The sequence below is a fragment of the Suncus etruscus genome, chromosome 12 (assembly GCF_024139225.1).
Source record: "Suncus etruscus isolate mSunEtr1 chromosome 12, mSunEtr1.pri.cur, whole genome shotgun sequence".
NCBI lineage: Eukaryota > Metazoa > Chordata > Mammalia > Eulipotyphla > Soricidae > Suncus > Suncus etruscus.
Genome location: NC_064859.1, coordinates 54,695,242 through 54,716,251, shown reverse-complemented (window position 1 = coordinate 54,716,251; position 21,010 = coordinate 54,695,242). Strand labels below are relative to the sequence as shown.

Here is a 21,010-nt window from a genome sequence, read left to right as displayed (position 1 = left end):
CTGGCCCACATGTCCACTCTTGCTTACCTGTACCTAGAAATTCCTGTATGTTATTCCTGGATCTCTGCCCTCCTCCATTCCTTAGTCCTCTGTATCTTAAAGCCTTTCAAAAAGTTCATCTCACCATTTCATTCCCAGGATAAAAGCTTTTTTTTTTCTTTTTTTCTTTTTTTAGGATGACTGCTTAAAATATTAATGTGTCTGTAGCTGGAATAATAGTGCAGAAGTCACTTGTCTTGCACACACCTGAATCAGATTCAATCTTCAGCATCCCAAATGATATCTCAAACACCACCAGGAGTTATTCCTGAGTATAGAGCCAAGAATTATGAGAATGAGCACTGCCAAGTGTGACCCTCCCCCCAGCCCAAGCTAAAATCTTAATATGGCATTTAGGGCTTATGTGGTAAGTGGTCCACTCTAGGCAGTTCTAGTCTGTCTATCATTGGTCTTCTACTTGGCTTTCTCTGGGTCGTGGTGGTCTTGTAATTTTTCTTTTCAGGGAAGACAGTTTTTGCCCTTTGCCCTTTCTTATTTTTCTGCCTCAAAGTTCAGTCTATTTCCACTCTTTACCTGATTCTCATCCTTCAAATGTTAGTCTTTCCTGACTTTCAAAACATAGGCAGGTTTTTATGTAATAATATCAAGCATTTAAAACATTTATAGCAAAATACTTGTGTCTTTCAATAGTACAGTCCTTCTGAGTACTGAGTAATGACATTTAGGCATTTTATCAGCCCAGCAACTAGTTGGGAGAAGTAAACATACATGGGGATAAATATTAGGAGTGGGATAATATATGGAATAGGTCTTAAGAGATAGTGATTAATTTTCTATTGTTGTTTGTTTAAATTACCACAAACTTCATATATTAGAATAGCACATATTTATTCTTAGATAGTCCCTACAGGTCAAAAGTCAGATATAGGCTGCAATCAAGGGAAAAGGGGATGCTTCCTTCTGGAGCCTCTGAGAAGGGCTCCTGTTCTGTTTCAGTTTAGAAAGGTCACTTGAACTCCTTGGCATGTAACCCCTTCATCACTGTAGTCTGTTCAACTACATTGTCCCCCAACTCACCACTCTCTACTCAACTCATTGTGTAAGGACTGAAATACCCAGGATAATCCTGCTAGCTCAAGAGCCTTAACATCAATCACATGTGCAAAATCATTACAGACAACAATCACATTCCTGATTATTAGGATGTGGATATCTTCAATGAGGCAGTATTAATGTCTATACATGAACTTTAATACCCCAGTTTTACTGCAAAATTCAGCCAGAGTGTGGTAATGTATTCTAAAGCATCATCTCTGATATTTTGAAGGCTTCATGATTGTACATATTTTCCATTTGGATTTTTAAAAAAATAGATATTAAAGAGGATCAAATGCATGTGATCAATAAATGTGAACTTTAATATATCATCAGCATGTCAAATAGCAGAGAAATGTGAAAACTCCAGAAGAAAGGGATATTAATTAACCTGATAATAGGTGTGTCTACTAGAGTGAACTGTGTGAGCAGCCATGCTCCTCTCCTACCTGGCACTCAACCCAATTCCATCTTTTTCATGTTCTGCCACTTTGTGGCAAGTTGGAATCTATTGCTTTATGAGATTTGACTTATGATAGGAAACCATTGTAGCCAAAGATGAGTAAATGTTGTCATGGAGCACTTTTATCTTTAAATGTCTGAATATGAACATCAGACATTTTATTCCAAAAAATGTTTTGGATAAGAACATAGAATAGCACTAGAAAGATACTTCAAATGGCTGAGCATGCTCTTGGCATGTAGGAGGTTTGCTTTAATCCATGACACTGCATGATTCCCTGAGCACCAGCAGGTGTACCTCCCAATGGCACAGAGCTGAGATTAAACACTGAGTACAACTGGGAGTGGCCCCAATCCTCACAAAGAACATTGAATTCATGGAAGGAACTTATATAGATAACAAGAAGACAGATTTGTGGAGCATCTTCAAACACCAAGCCTAGATAGGTCTGTGAAGAATATAGATGAGATGTATTCTGGATTAGAATCTTTGGAAAATGCCCTTAAATTAGGATGAATGATAAAATGTTGACTGGGGACAATGTCTTATGAAAAATATCCACTCTCCTTCTAATTGCCTGTCTAAGAGGTAGATTGGAAAACTATTCACTTTACTTTTATTTCTTTTACCTCAGGTTTTTATTTTTTGTTTTGTTTTGTTTTAGGGTCACACCTGGCAGTGCTCAGGGGTTACTTCTGGCTCTACACTCAGAAATCACTCCTGGCAGGCTCAGGGAACCATATGGTATGCCAGGATTCGAACCACCATCTTTCTGCATGCAAGGCAAATGCCTTACCTCCATGCTATCTCTAGACTCATTACCACAGTTTTTTTTTTTTTACCAGAAAACCTACAGAGTAGAATAATATTAATCAGGCAACAAAAATGTGGGGCAAAATCATACTTATTTATCTGATCTAATTTAGAAAAGAACATGAAGCTAGAGGGATAAAAGATTGTTTAACTGCACAAAGGGATTGATTAACAAGATGGGCTTTACTTTTGACACTATGGAGGATGTTTCTAGCTCCTTGGTCATTCAATATGTCCTGAAAAGTAGAAGTAACCTTGAGGTTAGTGGAAGTGCTGTGGGTTATATTAACTAGAAGTTTGATACAGTGACTTCTTATTTTGGGGAGATACAGAAAAATTGTCATAAAGCCAAAGTCACACCCAGGAAAATGATGCCCTCAAAAGGAGAAAGAATGAGGAAAAAGCAAAACAAGGAATTGAATTACCCCAATCAAACCCTGAAATAGTACAGTCAATAGAATGAAAAATCTGATGGTTCCAAGGGTAGGAAATATTGGGACAATGGTGTGAGGGATCCTGGCATTCTGGGGATAGGCATGGTGTAGCAGCATTACAAGTCTAAAACAGTATTGATGGAACCATTGCTTAGAGGAAAAGAAAAAAAAAAGCAGGGGCATTAGTACAGCAGACAGAACACTTGTCTTGCACATGGTTGACCTGGCTTTCATTCATGGTACCCAAATGGTCTCCTGAGTCCATCAGAGTGATCCCTGAGCAAAACCAGCTGTGAACCCCAAACAAGACAAAACAAAAAAGAGGAAGAAAAGAAATGTGGCTTATAGGTAGGATTAAATAATAATTGCTGACTAAAGAAAATAAATGAAAGTGGAGGGATATTAGGACTTTGGAGGTAGATGTGGGTTGGCAACATTTTCATTTTTGTAAGGCAACATTACATCAATAAAAATGAATCAAAAAGAATTCTTCAGACTCAGTTGTCAAGGCTTAGGTCTGAAGTGTGCTCTGTCCTCTCTGTCCTCCACCCTGGACACTTCTGTGAGACACATAACTCAGTGGCCGGGCCAGGTGTGCTCTGTGGCATTCACGAGAGGGTCACTGTACAGGGGAGAACCACACGCAGTGCAGCTCTTAGAAGTTTGTCTCTTGGGCCCAGAGAGATAGTACAGCGGCATTTGCCTTGCAAGCAGCCGATCCAGGACCAAAGGTGGTTGGTTCGAATCCTGGTGTCCCATATGGTCCCTGGTGCCTGCCAGGAGCTATTTCTGAGCAGACAGCCAGGAGTAACCCCTGAGTGCGGCTGGGTGTGACCCAAAAAACAAAAAAAAACAACAAAAAACAAAAAACAAAAAAGAAGTTTGTCTCTTGCTCAGTAAGTATGAGGAAGGCCCCAGCCTTGTCTTTGTGAAAAAGCCCATTCATAGGTTTCTAGTTGTCATTTACAGGAAAGAGCCTTCTTTACAATACTCACTATTGGGACTACTAATAATCAGTAATGGGATTGGACAATCCAGTGTAGTAAAAGAGTACATTCACCAAAGAGGGTCTGTATGAATATTTTCTAATATTTTAAATAATTAAAGTTAAGTTGAATAAATATTTTAAAACATTTGCTGGGGCCAGTGAGATAGTACAGTGGATAAAGTACTTGCCTTGATGTAATCAACTTGGGTTTGATCCCTGGCACCCCAGATGATCCCCTTAGCCCTGTCAGGAGTGATCTCTTGAGTGCAGAGCCAGGAATAAACCCTGAGTATCACCATGCATGGCTCAATTTCCCCAACCCCAATTTTTAAATTACAAAGTTGTTCATAATGCAGTTACTTTTTTTCCTCACAGATACAAATTTCTTCACAATTGAGTTTCAGTCATACAATGCACAATACACACACACCAGTACACAATACAATGCACCAGTACACATTTTCCACTACAAATGACCCCAGTTTACCTCCCAACCCCTCTTACCTAATGTGGTGCTGAATGAGCATCTAAGGCCAGTGGGGAGTGCAGTTCCCAGCAGCCTTTGAGGTCCTGCAAGGCAGCTTTAGACTCCCCTACATAGGGTGAGCCTGGAGTCCTCTGGCAAGGCAGAGGACCCAAGAAAAAGCTTGGAAGAAAAGGGAGGCATGCCCCAAAGAGTGCCTCTCAGCCTGGAATAGCAAAGAACACAGTAGAATGCTGTTTGTGCATCCTGTTTGCAACTACCCCCATTGATGGCAGGAGAGAGCAATCCTGCCTGAACATCCCAGTTATTAGGTGAGGAGCTAAAGACATGATGACACTGTCCCAGCTAGCTCAGCAGCTCAACCACCTCTGTGTCCACATTTGAATCTGACTTTTCCTAGTGAAGCCTCATCCCCCACCCTTTCTCCCTAGGTAACTTGACCTTACCTGCAAGACCCCCGCCCATTCCTGGGAGGGGTCTTGGAAAAGGTAGATAAGGTATGGACCAGAGGGGATTAGGGCTTTTTTGGCTGGTTCGTGCGCTTCTGGTCTTTGCTTCTAGTCTTTGGCCAGCATGGAGGTGAAAGGGAAGATGGCTGAAAGGAATTAAGATGCAGGGTAGCTAAGAATGGCTGAATGCTTGAAAGGTTATGATATAGGCCACACACATGTGGTGGATAGGGCGTGAAAAAAGTTGCTGCTTCCTGATGCCTATCTCTGGATGAGTCTGATTCCGCCGTTCACCTAAACCTGGGACTCGCCAGCTGAATGGGGGTTGCGGAGCCACGTGGCCTGGGATGGCAGAGAAAGATTCCTCCATCCATCCATCACCATCCAGCACCATTCTTAATTATTTAATGCAACACCTAGGACTTGGGATAAAAAAGGAGGAGGGCTAGAGACAGAGCTCAGTGGGCTGAGCACTTGCTTTGCTTGGAGGAGACTGAGCACAGAGCCTGGACTCACCCCATAAAAGAAACAAAAATATGGGAGTTGGGACAGCAAGATTGTCAAATGAAATATTGAGGGCCCCAATAACCCCGAATTCAGAGACATAAATAGCTCAGAGAAATAAATAGCTCTTTAAGCATGGGGCTAGCATTAATATTGTCTGGGACTTATTATACTGACCACAGATGTTATTTGTCTAAACTTCAAATTTGACTGAGCTGCCTGATTTGTATTTACAGTCTGTCAACCAAGCAACAGTGTAGGACAAAAACAGCATCACATCACACCCTTCCTCCAGCTTCTGCTGTGCTCTAGGCACCCCCCAAGTTTTGTATCTATCACGTTCGAATATGTTTTCTTCCTTCCCTGAGCCTCAGAAACTTTCCCATGTAAATACAATACAGTTCCTTTTTTAAAAAATTACTTCTATTTTTAATAATATCTTTATTTAAGTACCTTGATTTCAGACATGACTGTAGTTGGGTTTCAGTCTTATAAAGAACATCCCCCTTTACCAGTGCAACATTCCCATCACCAATGCCCCCCACCCACCTCCACTGTATTAAAGACAGGCATTTTACTTCTCTCACTCATTGACATTGTCACCATAGTTGTCAGTGTAGTTATTTCTCTAACTGTACTCACCACTCTCTGTGGTGAGCTTCATATCATGAGCCAGTCTTCTACCTGTCCAGGAATCTCATATGCTGACCAAGAAAGGCATTTGCAAATATCACTGCCTCTCTTTCTTCCCCACACTAGCTGGGGGACCGTGGCAGTGACCTTGCCAGCAAGACTCATAATGTGCCTTCAAAACCTGAGAACCTGAGAGCAGCCAGTCCTGGGCTGCATCAATACCCTGTGTCTGCTGCTGCTGTCTGCTCTGCCCACTTACACACAAATACACAAAATCTGGAACAGCTGCTGGTATCGTATTGTTTCTTTAGGAGTCCTTATTCTTTGGGGAGGTGGGAAACTCCAGAAGTGCTCAGGGTTTATTCCTGGCCCTGTGCTCAGGGTTTACTCTTGGTGGTGTTAAGGGGAACGGTTGGGATGCTGGGGATCAAACCCAGGTCAATCATGTGCAAAGCAAGCACCCTGCCTGCTGTAACTATCTCTCTAATCCTTGAATACATATTTATACTTGTTCTTCAGGAGCAGAAGACTGGAGGCAAGCCAGAGACAAAGTCAGGAAATGCCAGATGGGGTGTGAGACTAGAGGGAGGGTTGCATGTGAAATACTGAGTGGTGAGCAAGAGAAATCCAGAGAGACTACAGGCAGGTCCAGCAGGGAAGGAAAAAATTTCTGCAGAGCCAGTCAGACTGGAGAGCTGGGCAGGAATCCATAAAGATTGTACAAATTGAGACAAATCAAGGCCATTGGTGGCTTTATAATTCTACATAGGCAAGAAATTTTTTCCCTTATTTTGGTCTATAAGCCATGCAAGAGGAAACATTCTTTTGGCCTGAAGAACAGGTGAGATTTTAAATACGAGGGGGCTGCATCAGGTTAGGCACCTGTGCCTCAGGCTCAGATTTAGAATGACCTGCTGGCACTGGACCAGTGGATGGTATTATCTTCCAAGCTAGGTTGCTATGTTTATATCTTTGAAGTGGTTTAGAACACAAGGTTACTCAGAAACATGAAAAACCATGACACCTGCCATAAAGACCATTCTGGCAGGCAACTGGCTCTTAACTTGGGATAAAAGATTCCCAGAATACCCTCAGCCTGGTTCCCTAATAGATTGTTGTATGTAGATCTTGTTCACAGAGATGTAAACATTGTGTATAATAATTTAGATACCAGTGATCTTCACCTTGTGTGGCAATTGCATGAATGGAAACATGCAAATAGCCATCCTCATTTTGCATGGTTCCATGGCAACTCTTCTGCCTAAATACAATGAGAATGGCTTGGGGATCACTAGAATTCCATCTGGGTGCTGGAGCTTTAGTAGAGCAGGTAGGGTGCTTGCTTTGCATACTGCTGAGCAAGGTCTAACCATGAAGCCACATATGTTCCCTCAAACCCTGCCAGGAGTGATCCCTGAGCGCAGAGTCAGGAGTAAGCCCTATGCATGTGTGGCCCCCAAATCAGAATAATAGGGGCTGGAGCATTTGCATGCTTGCCTTGCATACAAATGACCAAGGAATGGAACTAGCTGGTTTAGGAAATTTCAAGCCCTTAGGAGCTGAAATGACGCAGGGGTTGGTCTCTGAATCTGTGTGAGGGAAAAATAGATTCCTTAACAATGTTGTCTGTACCTGGTCCAGAGTAGGCTCTGTTGGATTAAAGATCATTACTTAGGCTGCTGGGGCACATGGCTCTCCTGGACACTGTTGCTTCTGTTGACTGTTTCAGAAGTAGTGCCAGGACCTCAGTTATCACACTCATCTTGCTGCTGTAACTGATTATCCCAATTCAGTGACTTCACACAGCATGAATGAGCTAAATTATAGAACTGGGGCTAGAATATCCCATAGGTCTCTGTGCTAATCATAGACTATAGGCAACACTTTCTTCCTTTCTAGAGGCTGCCAGAGAAAAAGACATTTTCTCAACTGTTCCAGTTGCTTTCATCCCTTGGCATGTGCCCATCCCTTACTCCAAAACAGCTATGGTGTGCTAAGTCTTCCTTATCTCATATCACTCTGATGCTCACTTTCTGTTTCTCCATCTCTCTGTCTCTCTTTTAGTTAGTGGTGCTCAGGGTTACTACTGGCTCTGAGCTCAAGAATTACCCTTGGCACTGCTCAGGGGATCATATGGGATGCTTTGAACCTGGGTCTGCTGTGTGCAAGGTAAACATTTTACCTGATGTACCATCTCTCTGGGCCCTCATGCTCTCTTTTATCTCCTATTTTCACTTTTTTTTTTTTTTTGGAGGGGGGATATGCTCAGGGATCACTCCTGGAATTGGAGCTCAGGGATCTCTCTTGATGGTACTACAACTTTTAAGGGCTTTCATAAGGACTGCATTGGACCTTATCAGATCATGCAAGACATTTCCCCCCCCCCCACATGACAGCTGGTTAGCTACCTTTGTCCTCCTTATTCATACAAAGTAACACAGTTTTATGTTCCAGAGATCAAAAAACAGTAATGCAGAGGGAGTTTCCTGGCTTCCAACAGCAAAAAGGAAGCTATACCACATTTAGTTGCATTGATCACTATGTAAATTAGTTTGTTGTTTGCATCATTAACTATCTAATCTCCTTTCTAGTTTGTAATCACCACCAGCGGAGAAGTGGAATACTTGGCATATCAATGTAGTATGTTTTTGTATAAACTATGAAAGCTAATTTTATTGCTTTCATCACAGAGCAATTCTGAGAAGAAATGAGCTTTTATTGTGAGCAAATAAATTGGGTGCAGCTGACAGAAATCTTGTCTGGTATATGCAATTTTAGTTTCTGTTTTTACTTATTTTCTCAGAAACATTTCAAGTTTGTTACCAAATTCAATATATATATTCTATTTTTGTGGGTATCATGGATGTTGCATCCCATCTATTCTTTGTTCTTACTAAAAAAACTCACAGTTCAGCCAGTGCCTTTTGTCAGTGGCAAAAACATAGCAAATTATAGTTATTTTGAATGGTACATAGTGTTGCCCTATTGAAGCAATTGGTCTGAATATATGAACTTGCCCATGGCTTTTCTTGTTACTATTCAACATATGCCTAATAAAGTAATATGACTAGACAAGTGAAACACATAACCAAAACATGCCATCTTAACAAATATCACTTTCTTAAGATTTTGTAATGTGATTGAATGGATGAGAATGAGTGTCCTCAATATTTTGCTAGGACCCACAGGACTCAGGTGCTTGTGGTTTATTTTCATGACAAGATATGCATCAAAGTCACCAAAGGGGAAAGATGCCTAGGGCAAAGTCTGAGAGAAATTAGACTTGAGGTCCCAAATGTCCCCTTTCAGTAGAATTGCTTAGGGACATTTCTTGATACTTGACAGCAAAGATGCATGACATATACCAACCAGGGGGAGCCCCTGACTCCAGCACTAGGGCTGCACACTGAGATTTTGTTTGAAGGAGAAAGATTAGCACTTGCCTTCAGGAGTCAGCCCACCCAGGACCAGCCTTCTTGGAGACAGATATCAGGTCTATCAGTCAACCCTTTATCACAGAAGATGATAATGGAAGTGGATTTTATATCATAAATATACTGAGGGTTGCACCAGATTTGTGAGTGCTGAGTGATTTACCTGATTTAAAAGCATAAAATGCTAAATGTTCTCTCAAGCATTAATCAATTTATGAAACATCATAAAAGAATCGGGCCGGGTAGGTGGCGCTGGAGGTAAGGTGTCTGCCTTGCAAGCGCTAGCCAAGGAAGGACCGCAGTTCGATCCCCCGGCGTCCCATATGGTCCACCCAAGCCAGGGGCGATTTCTGAGCACATAGCCAGGAGTAACCCCTGAGCGTCAAACGGGTGTGGCCCAAAAACCAAAAAAAAAAAAAAAAAAAAACCAAAAAAAGAATAGATAGCATTGAGGGGTGGGTTCCCAAGAGGTTGGGGTTGGTGAAAGTCTACAACAGTTCTTGTATGGTCTAGACATTGACGCTGTGAGGTTGGCCCTGAGGGTACATCTAAGGCCCCTTAGCTATGGGTGTGGAACTAGTTCTCCAAACCTGAATTTTCAAAGAGTTGTGGTTCTCTGAGGCAAGGTTATACACTCTTTTTAGGGAAAAAAAAAGGTCAGTTCCAAGGGCTAGAGATATAGCATGATGGGTAGGACATTTGCCTTGCACATGACCAACCCAGAGCCAATCCCTGACACAAGGAGTAATCCCTGAGTGAAAAGCCAGGAGTAAGCTCTGAGTATTGCTGGGTGTGGTCCAATAACAAAAAGAAAATAAAAAGAATAATGCCAGTCTTCATTTCCACCTGAGTTTTTTAGACTCTGTATTTCTTCACAAAAGAATTTTAGAAAAGATAGTATAGCAATAATATCCTAATAGCCAGAGAAAATTAAACTAGAAGGGACTGATCCAGGAGAACCAGTGCATGATGGGAAGCTTGCAACAAATAGCAGGGGAATGCAGTTAGGGTAGAGAAGGGATCACTATAACAATGATAGTTGGAAATTATCACTCTGTACAAGAAATGGGTACTGAAAGGAAAAAGTGATAGGCATGAGGTAGAGTGATAGGCATAGAACCCTTTAGTAATAATATTGCAAACCATAGTATCTAAAAGGGAAAACAGAAAAGGAGAGAGAGAGAAGAGAGAGACAAAGAAGAAAAAGGTCCTCCAGAGGCAGGTAGGGGGTAGGGTGGGATGCAAATTGGGGATGTTGGTGTTGGGTGGTGTACATAGTATGACTAAAACTCAGTCATGTACAGCTTTGTGTCTGAAAAAAAGTCAACTTTATGATGAAGGACCTTATCACCCTGGAGTTTAAATAAAGTAATTAACAAATAAAAAAATGTTTTTCTGGCCACACCCGGTGATGCTTAGGGGTTATTCCTGGCTATGTACTCAGAAATGGCTCCTGGCTTGGGGGATCATATGGGACACCAGGGATCAAACAGAAGACTATCCTGGATCAGCTGCTTGCAAGAAACACACCCTGCTGCTGCGCTATCGCTTCAGCCCCCACAAATAAGAAGTTTGGACATCTCAGATACTTAAGTAGAATGGTTTTTTTGAGGGAGGCTACTAAATAATATGTGGGTCTCTTCAGAGAGAAAAAGATATGAGAGACTAGAGGTCATGAACATTTTTGTGTCTTTGGGGCTGGGGAGATAGCACATCGGCATTTGCCTTGCAAGCAGCCGACCCAGGACCTAAGGTGGTTGATTCGAATCCCGGCATCCCATATGGTCCCCTGTGCCTGCTAGGGGCTATTTCTGAGCAGATAGCCAGGACTAACCTCTGAGCACTGCCGGGTGTGGCCCCCCAAAAAAAAGAAAAGAAAAGAAAAGAAGAGAAGAGAAGAGAAGAGAAGAGAGAAAAGAAAAGAAAAGAAAAGAAAAGAAAAGAAAAGAAAAGAAAAGAAAAGAAAAGAAAAGAAAAGAAAGAAAATCTGTGTCTCAAAGAAAGTCAAGGGTCTATGGAGTACAGAGCTATGAATAGGCCCTGAGCATCACCAGGCCTGGTTTAGCACCCCTCACGGAAATGTGATGAGCAGAAATGAGCAGCTTTGAGGATTAAAGTGTTTAAAGGCAGGAGAAAGACACTTCTACATGTAAGGGAAAGAGGGTAAAAAATGGGGCCAACAGTGTCTCATTTCACTTCTTATTCTGCCACATTTCCACTTTTCTCCATCCCAAAGTTGGAGGAACGCATGGGAGCCTGAGATCTTGAACATATTTGGCTGTGGCCATGGGCTGACATGGTAATTTGAAACTGCAAAACTATCATGACTTCACTAAGTTATCATGATCACATAATAAGCCAGAGTTTGCTCAATGACCACTGAACTGACTTAAACTTGCAGAGAGTTATAGAACTCCAAGAATGTTAAACTTTCATAAAATAGGATGGTGCCTAGCTTAGAATCTCAGTGCTGGGCAGTCTGTTGACATTGCTTCCCTTCGTGCTATCTTATGCTCTTGTGACTTCATACATAGCACTTTCCACCTCTCTGCCTACCAGGTATGGCCTCAGCTTATGAAACTAAGTTAAATGCACAGAATGAATGTATCATTGTTATTTTTGGTGTAGGAGCACTCCTGAAGGTGCTAAAGAGAACCCTTCTGCCACACAAAAGAAGAAAAATAAATTGATTGCTTTTAGTACAAATATGAGTAGTTCAAATATTTTAGTTTATGGATATATGAACGTTTTTATTTGTTTTTGAGCTATACCCTGTGATGCTCAGGTTTTACTCATTTCTTTGGATTCAGGGATCACTCCTAGTGATCCTAGGTGCTGAGGATCAAACCAGGGTCAGTTGCACATAAGGTAAGTGTCCTCCCACTATGCTATCTCTCAGGCCCCTAGAGATCTGAAATTTTAATGAAACCTGTAAGATTATTTTTTGTGCCTAAATGTATGTCTCTCACTCTCTCATTTTGTTTGTGGGTGGAATTGTTAGATTATCTTGTCTTAAGATACTTGTGGTTTGATATAATTTGAATAAAAAGAGTTTAAAATATAATTTGAAATATTTGAAATATATGGAGTCAAAATTTTTATTTTATTAGTTCTTATTAATTAGGATCAGTTATGATTATCAGGAAGGAAAAGTAGCTTATCTGATCTTAGAATATTTTTGACTGGTATAGAGAAAAAAATAGAGATGATTGTGCTAATATCAATGTAGTTTCCAAGTCAGGTAAACTTGAAAAATCAAGATGATAGAAACACCTACAAATATTTGGCCTCTGAGACTTTGGCAACTTAAATTTTTAGACCTACTTAGTGAGAGGGTAATAGTGGGTCATGTCAGGCAAGATACTGTTTTCAGACTGACTGAAATTAGACTATATCCAGATAATTCTAAAGCTATAACATTGCATCTTACTTTTTTTATATTTTTTAATTTAATTAAAGAAAATGCATTACATAGTTGACATAACTGATAATAATATATTTTTAGGAAGACTAAAAGCAACATGTTTTTTTTAAAGAAATAGAAAGTTGAAAGAAAAACTAAAGAGATGGAAGAGAAAGGAAAGAATATTTTTGAAAACTATTGGCTCACAATGAATTCATTGAAGCACCAGCAGAAACTTTAGTAAGCTCTTCTTGTTTTTTTTTTTTTTTAAAGGATAAAAGTTAAAAAAAAAAATACAGCACTAACGGTGTGAGAGTGGCAAGTGTTGTTTGCATAGGCCCGGCAAAATATGGGTAAAATGGATAAAAAAAGAACCTTGTCCTAAATACAAAGAGACCTTATCCCTGAAGTTCTCTGGCGTAAGACCGACTCTGGGCTCTAGGCATCCTAGGTTGTCCAACCCCTGATTCATTCTCTGTGGTCACAACAATTTTTTTTCACACATTAGCTGTTGTTGTTGTCCGGTTTATGTAGTTAAAGATCCTGGTTTCTGTGTTTCATCGAAGTCACCTCACCATCAGATGCAAAGTGTCCTGCCCTACAAGCAAGTTGCTGCTGTTTCTGAGTCATCTGGGTGTCAAGGGAACAAAGTAAAGTCAATGCCATGGTAGTGGCAGGGTCTCCCCTGGTAGAGGTTTGCCTCCTGATGATGTTGTAGACAACTGTGGTTGTTTCTGTAGATGGTCAATGGTTCAGGGGTGTATGGGCAATGCCCATTCTTCGGAGGCCTGAGCCAAGTCATTATGCCAGTGTTCAGGGTATAAGGCTTAACTGCATTACAAAATTTGTGTTACTATCTCTGTTAGATGATAACTTGTTTGCATATGTAGTATTTTCCCATTTTAATGTGCCTATGCAAAAGAGGAACAATGACACAATGTATTATTGGTGTCTCTGGGGAGCGGAGGGAACAAGTTCAACAACCCCCTTCACTTGGTTCTAACATGAATTCTAAAGCAAAAGGCTCTTCTACTATAATTCCTTGTTAAACAGATCAGAAAGAAAGAAAAACAAACAAACAAACAATAAACATTGGGCACAATTTCACTTATAAGGGGATATTCAATAAGAGTTATAGTGGTTAAGGGAATACATTTAGGATATTCATAAATGCATGTCCCTTTTGTCATTAAAAATAGTACGGAGGAGAGTGCTGAATCCTGGATGCCACTTTGGTCTGTGATTTGGCCCTCTGGAGTCTGCAAAATGACTCCTAGCAGTTTCATATCGGAAAATGCCTTTCTGTGGGAACTAATCAGAAACCTAGTATGGTAGCAACTGCAGTTACACAATGAAGAAAGGTGGAGGACATGCGGCTGTTGAATGTAGATAAGTAGGGACAGAGTACTGGTTTCCTTTCAACCTGAGAGTCTATTTTTCCACTTTGGTAGCTGGTTGGCTGCTAGCTTGGGTGGGGATAATAATGTGCTTCATGGGGATCCAAGAACTGGGGGTAAAAATGGTTAAATGTGGGGTAATAGGCATTGGGAGTGAGGTAGTAAAGGACTAAAAATGAGCTTTTGGGTGGTGAGCCAAGGAGGGAAGGAAAGTATACAACATAGACATTCTGTATATGATGACAAACAGGTGAAATGCACTGGTATCCAAATAATTGTCTGTATTTGTCTAGCCCCGGCACAGTTTCAGAATGGACAGGGTTAGGAAGGAAAGGTACCTATGACTTCCTGAAGCCAGCACAACTTGTGATCTTGTGCTGCTATTCCCCATGCTGGCAAACACTCCCGGCTCCCAGGAAGGAGGAGATCCTTCAAGAGCTGGAAGCCTGGAAACTCACTCCCCCAACCCTCCTTTTGGAGCTGGGCGGGAAATAGGGAGAGCTTGGAGGCCCCTTTAAACTCCTCTTTGGGACCCACCTCACTGGCCCCCTGGAAGCGTGGACCAGGGGTAGCCCTGGAGTTCTGGAGGGAGGAGGTGGACCGGTGCAGGGGTGACCCAAGCCCCGTACCCCTCCTAGGCCTGGTTAAAAAGGCCTTTGGCATGGCGGAGGCCTGCCATTCCCCATGCTGGCAAACACTCCCTACTAACTATTTTTGAAGTTGTGTCTTTTTTCCAAGTCTTTTGGGAATTATCAAAGTTTAGTAATTAATTTAGTAATTATAAATTTTAGTAATTAATTTATTTGAGTTAAAAAAGACAGGAGTTTAAATTTATAGAAAATATAAATGTGCTTTAAGTATGACAGATAATGTATGAAGATATTTGTTTAAGGAAAGAAAAGAATTATGCTTTATAATTAAATTCTATTAAATTACAAGTGGTTAATTATAATGTACAATATTTGAATATAGAGGGTCTTAGAAGGTTTGAGAATTAATTTTGGGAAAGGAAAATATGTATGATCCAGCTAAATTATTATAAAACTGGGCTTTAGCATCTGTAGTATATTTGAGTAAAATCATATTTTAGCTTTCTCTTTGCTAAGAAGATAAAAAGTACCATAAGACTATTGTGAAAAGTTTCTGACTAAATTGTGTCATTGGTCTGCGAAGATGGCTAAAATTTCAGAGCCAGAGCCATAGGGCTTTGTGCCTGGCCAACTTGGGTTTGATCCTCAGCATTCCATATGGTTTCCCTAGAACCATAATATGGAGTAACTAGTACCAGGAGTGATTTCTGTGATTCCTGACTGCAGTCAGGAGTAACCCCTGAGTACTGCCAGGTGTGGCCCCAAAACAAACAAACAAACAAACAATAACAAAAATAAAAACAATAAAGAAGAAAAATTACTAAAATTCTTTAAATATACCTAGTCTTTAAGATAGCTAAGTTTTATTAGCAGTTTTGAAATATTTGCTTCTTTAGTAATTTGTGTATTTAAAATCTTTTACAACCTGTATGACAAGGATTCCCAGAAATAAAAAAAATCTCTTAGCTAAAGGGAAAATAAATAGGACTTAGAAAAGCTCCTGAATCATCCCTTAACAATGACTTTGTCCCTTTGTAGAAAGATAAATATATATGAATCAGGACTATTTGATATATTCAGACTTCATTGGAAAGCATTTTTTTTAACATTTTGGGCTGCACATAGTAGTGCTCAGGGATTACTCCTGGCTCTGCACTCAGGGATCACTCCTGGCAGGCTTGGGAAATCATATGTGGTGCTGGTGATAGAAGCCAGCATATAATGGCTGCATATAATGCAAACACACTACTTACTGTACTCTGGATAGGGTGGACTCACTGTATGATCCCCAACTAACCTTCTTAATATATCTCAGACACTGATGGATTCAGGTAGATTGTTACACTGCTACAGTTGATATGTCACTTTTTTTCAGAATGATGGCCCTGGATTTATTTGGCAAAGCAATACTTGTCTTGGCCAGTGGTTCTTGAAAGAGATGTCTTAGGCTAGCCCGCCCATGCACTCCTGGTTCAATCATCTCAGCTATTATCTAGTGTCCCAAATATGCACAAATATGTACACATTTCATGCTACCCATGCAAGGGAATTCCAATGTACAAACCTAAATGATATGATCAGCAATGCAATTATACTTAATTTTTAAGAAAATTGTCAGTGTTTAAGCCTCATGGTCTATCCTCATTTTAATCAATAAAAATGTTCTTGACTTGCAGAAAAACTATTGTTGACCCAGAAGACCCTCGGTGTGCCCGGTTGACACTGACTGGCCAGATGGTTGCTGTACCACCTGAAGAAATAGAATTTGCCAAGCAAGCTATGTTTTCAAGGTTGGTCTATTCTTCTTAGTTGTTTTCCCAGTGATGCACAGGAATGAAAAGCAGAGCTTGGAGTTGAGGGGCATAGCAGAAATGATCTGAGCTGCCTTTCAATGGCTGCACTTTGCAACTCATTTGGTAGGTGGAGGTGGCCACAGAGACCAGACTGTATAGTGGATTGGCAAGAATGTGGTATATCCAGGTGTCCCATGCAGATCCTTGCACTCTTTCTTTTACCAATGCCTGACCTTGAGATAGAAAGAACACAAACATTTCCAAGTGTTTGCTCTAAGCAGAGATGAGAAAAGTTTGTCTTAGAATGAACTTCTCACTTATGTGTTTGACCCACCCCTGGCCAACTGACCACACTGGGCAGTCTACAGATAAGACTCAGTAACCTAAAATGTAATCCTCATGCCCCAGCACATGAATGTACTTGCTAGAGTTTGAGAACCACTGCTAGAGGATGTCAGGGCTGTTTATGGCTAAGAGAGTGTATGCATGGAGAGAGTGTTTAGGAGTGTAGGCATCTGCTTTTGTGGGTGAGAAGGATATTCATAAAGGGCATAATTGAACAGTGGGTAACCACTCAGTAGTGTGGACCCTAAATAGGCCAGTGTGCACTTAGCCAATAATCTGAAAGATTTACACAAAAGCAGGTGGGAAATGGAATGACCTGGTCACAAGGATGGGGCTATTTTATGTATTGGACAATTATCCAGTAAGTAAACATAGCAAAGGAAGACCATTTTATTACTATCCTGAAGAGGGTTTGCAAGTGAACAAAAGGGAAAAACAAAATTAACTCTGGAGTGGACTGGGATCCGATATGTTAACACAGATTTATAGTTTCCAATATCTAGAGCACTACTTTTTAGGAAAAAAAAATCACACAGTGTCCCCCCTGGAAACCTACCTTCTGTAGGCAGACAAATAACAAGTGCCCCAAGTTTCACCCATAGTTTTACCCCCTTCCCATTATTGAGAAATGTGTGTGTGGGGCATTTTCACCTACTTTGGGACACACTGATCCAGAGAAATAAACATTGATATGTGTATGCATGTGAATATACTTCATTATTTTATTGTTTTTTTTTTTTTTTTGGACCACATATGACTGCGCATGAGACTTACTTCTGGCTCAGGATTTAAGGGATTACTCCTGGCAAGGGAACCATATAAGGCACTATAGCTGATCACCTTAAACACACACCCTGTTTTAACACCGAGGCACACCCCCTGCTTTCCCTAATCTCCCTACCCTGTCTTCCCAAAACACAGAAGCACACATCCTGTTTTAATCCTCTCTCACATTCTACCTAATTGGCTAACACAGAGTCCATACCCTAAGATACATATCCATTTCCCACCTATAATAAACAGAGTTACTCTCCAGAAGTTTCTAGTGGGTGCTTCTTTGTGAGTACTCTAAATTGCCCAGGATTTGACCTCACCAGTGACGTCTTTTTTTTTGGGGGGGGGGGCATGACTTTTTGTGTGTACCATCCTATGTTTCTTCGGTTTTAAAAATGTGGTTCTTGGGGTTGGAGAGATAGCATGGAGGTAAGGTGTTTGCCTCTCATGCAGAAAGAAGGTCAGTGGTTCCAATCCCAGCATCTCATATAATCCCCTGAGCCTGCCAGGAGCGATTTCTGAGCAGAGCCAGGAGTAACCCCGGAGCGCTACGGGGTGTGACCCAAAAACCAAAAAATAAGAGGCCGGAGAGATAGCACAGTGGTAAGGTGTTTGCCTTGCCTGCGGAAGATTGCTGGTTCGAATCCCAGCATCCCATATGGTCCCCGAGCCTGCTGGGGGTGATTTCTGAGCGTAGAGCCAGGAATAACCCCTGAGCATTGCCGGGTGTGACCCAAAGACCAAAAAAAAAAAAAAAAAAACCAATAAAAAATGTCACCAGTGACTTCTACATCTTGGGATTTGACTTCACCAATGTCATTTACAAGGTATCAAGGATCAAAGCCATGTCAGCTGAATGCAAAGCAAGTGCCTTATCCACAGCACTATCTCTCTGGCTCCTGAATATACTTTGTTTACAAGTCCTGATATCATTCCTTGGTTTTAGCCTCTCTTCCATGGAACAAGCAGGGGTCAAATCTTAGGTAGAACCCTGGGATATGCCCCTCTCACTTCCCACATGACAACAGGCAGCACTATCTCTAAACTGTCTAGCAATGCCTAGCTCAGTTCTTTACCTCCTACTTCTGGGAACTTCACCTATACCTTCTTTTAAGTTCACAGATCATTCTCTCCAAGGCCTTTCTTTCTATTGGTGAGAAGTTCTCATAGCTGATATGTTTTTTCAAGAATAACGTGACAGAGCTGGGCTTATCAAGTTGATTTTATTTTTTAAAGCCTAGAGGAATGTATGTACTTATTCAAATAGGAGAAGTACAGACCACTCATGGGACGACACAGCAGACTCTACTGGCCCACAGTGATCCAAGTAGAGACCCAGAACTTTAGCTTGCTGCCTTGTTCTAGAGGGATGAATTGGGGGAGGTAACAGACACTCTTATAATATATGTTTGTTCAAGGCCCTAGGCTGAGTGGGGCATGGTGGAAGGATATAAGTGGCCCAAATTTTTCAAAAACTCAGTTTTGTTTTCTGCCCTGTGGCTCCAGTCTGATTGGCCCAATAAGATGTGGCAGCAGCGACAATGGCCAAAGCCTCTTATATGTGAAAGATGAGAGATAATAAAATGGTATTAGCAGTAATAATACTGTTAAGACAGAAGATTTCACAGAGCAGCTCAACCAGTGTGACATCCACAATTCCACTGACACTTGCTAAACCCAAAGCCAGTGTCCCAGACTGAAGTACACTAGATCTGCCCCTTATTTGCAGATGCCAAAATGTATTTCAGTTGCGAGTCCTGAACTAGCTTACTAAAAATAGCAGCAATTACCAACAATTATTTCATTATCTTAGCCACAAGAGCATTTAGCTGCTAAGTCATCAGCTGGTGCTAACTTCCAAATGTGTAGGGGAAAAAAGTGATCTTAGATTGTATTTTCAGCTTCTCTGAAAGTTTATGGTCATTTAAAAACACATTAGTTGTTTTAGACAGTTAATAACTTCTTATTCCATTTGTACTGTTACCCATCATTTTCTCAGTTTACATTTTATTGTCATATTTTAGTAAGAATGTGTTTAGATACAGTCCAGATAATGGCGTGTAAAAATGAGCGCTGGCTCTCCCAGACATTTAAGGACAGCAGGTCAGTGGCACAAGTGGGCAGGTGAGTGTTGTCTGTGCTTGCTTCTAGTTGGCTGCATGTGTCAAGTCCACCTCAGGAATCAGGAATGGAAATCACCATCAGATGTTTCAGGGATCAGCTCTTTAACTGTTTTGTAAAAGACACATAAAATCTGTGTGTTTTCAGATAGCAACCTTTGTGGAAAATAAGTCCATGCTTAATGGATCATTCTCTACACAGCATCAAAACCAAGTGCAGCCAATATCTCCTATGAGGTCATTGAGCAGCCTCAGCTTGAGGAACATCATTCCTCTGAACTGGGGCTCAAATTCACTTTGGAATCTTGGGAATCTGGGTACCCATGTTCTACAAGGGTGCCCATTCCAAGAGAACTTCTTTCACAACCTCCCTTTCCCCCTACAGACACCCCGTGATGAGGAAGTGGCCTCGGCAGTATGAGTGGTTCTTCATGAAGATGCGAGTTGAGCATGTCTGGCTTCAGAGCTGGTATGGAGAAGTGTCTGACGTTCCAAGGGAGGAATATTTCAAAGCTGTTCCCAGAAAAGCCTGACGGAGGGAGAAGAAAGTCATTCATATTTATAGAAAGGTTTTCTGTGTGGTAGCCAGGCAGCTCTTGCCTGCAGCATACATATTCTGGGGTTCAAGAGGCTCAACATCTTGGCAGCACAGGAGAGAGGGTGACCCAAGAGCCCTGTGCAACCAGGAGATAAGTGGTGGGTCACGTACCCCCATTCACACAGGTCCTTCACACACAATCTCTCTGCCCTGCCAGACCTCCAATCTAAACTCATCTGTTGGTTGCCAGAGTTAAGACAGTTACTGTTTTGTTTTTCAAAACAAACAAACAAACAAGCAAAACAACCAGTGTATATCTATATATACAGTGTGGCTGCTGTGTATTGTGAGATTTGTGTGTTACTTGCTGTGCCAAAAGCAGACCTTGCTTTAAACTCATGGAAATCACAAAAGAACTTGGCCTGACTCCCCCATGGCAGGGCTGTGTGGTTGCCAAATCATACTGTTGGACTTTGAGTGTATTGACTTCTCTGCTGGAATGCACTGGCCACATGGAGTGCTGCTTTCCCTCTGTGCAGGTTGGGCCATGTGAAAAGGAGTTTGGTGCTTCAGCTGTTCTCTGTGAGCTGGCAATGGAGGGAGACTCATCTTCAGCTCCAGCTCTTCGACCACCAGGCATATGCTTTGTTTAGGCATGAGGAGTGACATTCAGAATCAAAGCACTCATTTGATGCAAAGACAGCAGAGGGAGGAAGAGAAGGAAGGGAACAAGGAGCAGAAGACAAAGCTGCA

General features: G+C 41.3%; 1 protein-coding gene across 1 annotated transcript in view; it reads left to right on the top strand.

Annotated features, from left to right (window-relative positions):
• CREG2 (cellular repressor of E1A stimulated genes 2) overlaps nt 1–20,554 on the top strand; it is a 45,234-nt gene extending 24,680 nt beyond the window's left edge. The window contains exons 3-4 of the mRNA XM_049784949.1: nt 16,364–16,477; nt 20,105–20,554. Of these exons, the coding sequence (XP_049640906.1) occupies nt 16,364–16,477; nt 20,105–20,252 (262 nt within the window). The 3' untranslated portion in view covers nt 20,253–20,554. The remainder of the gene's footprint in view (nt 1–16,363; nt 16,478–20,104) is intronic.
• The last annotated feature ends 456 nt before the right edge of the window (nt 20,555–21,010 follow it).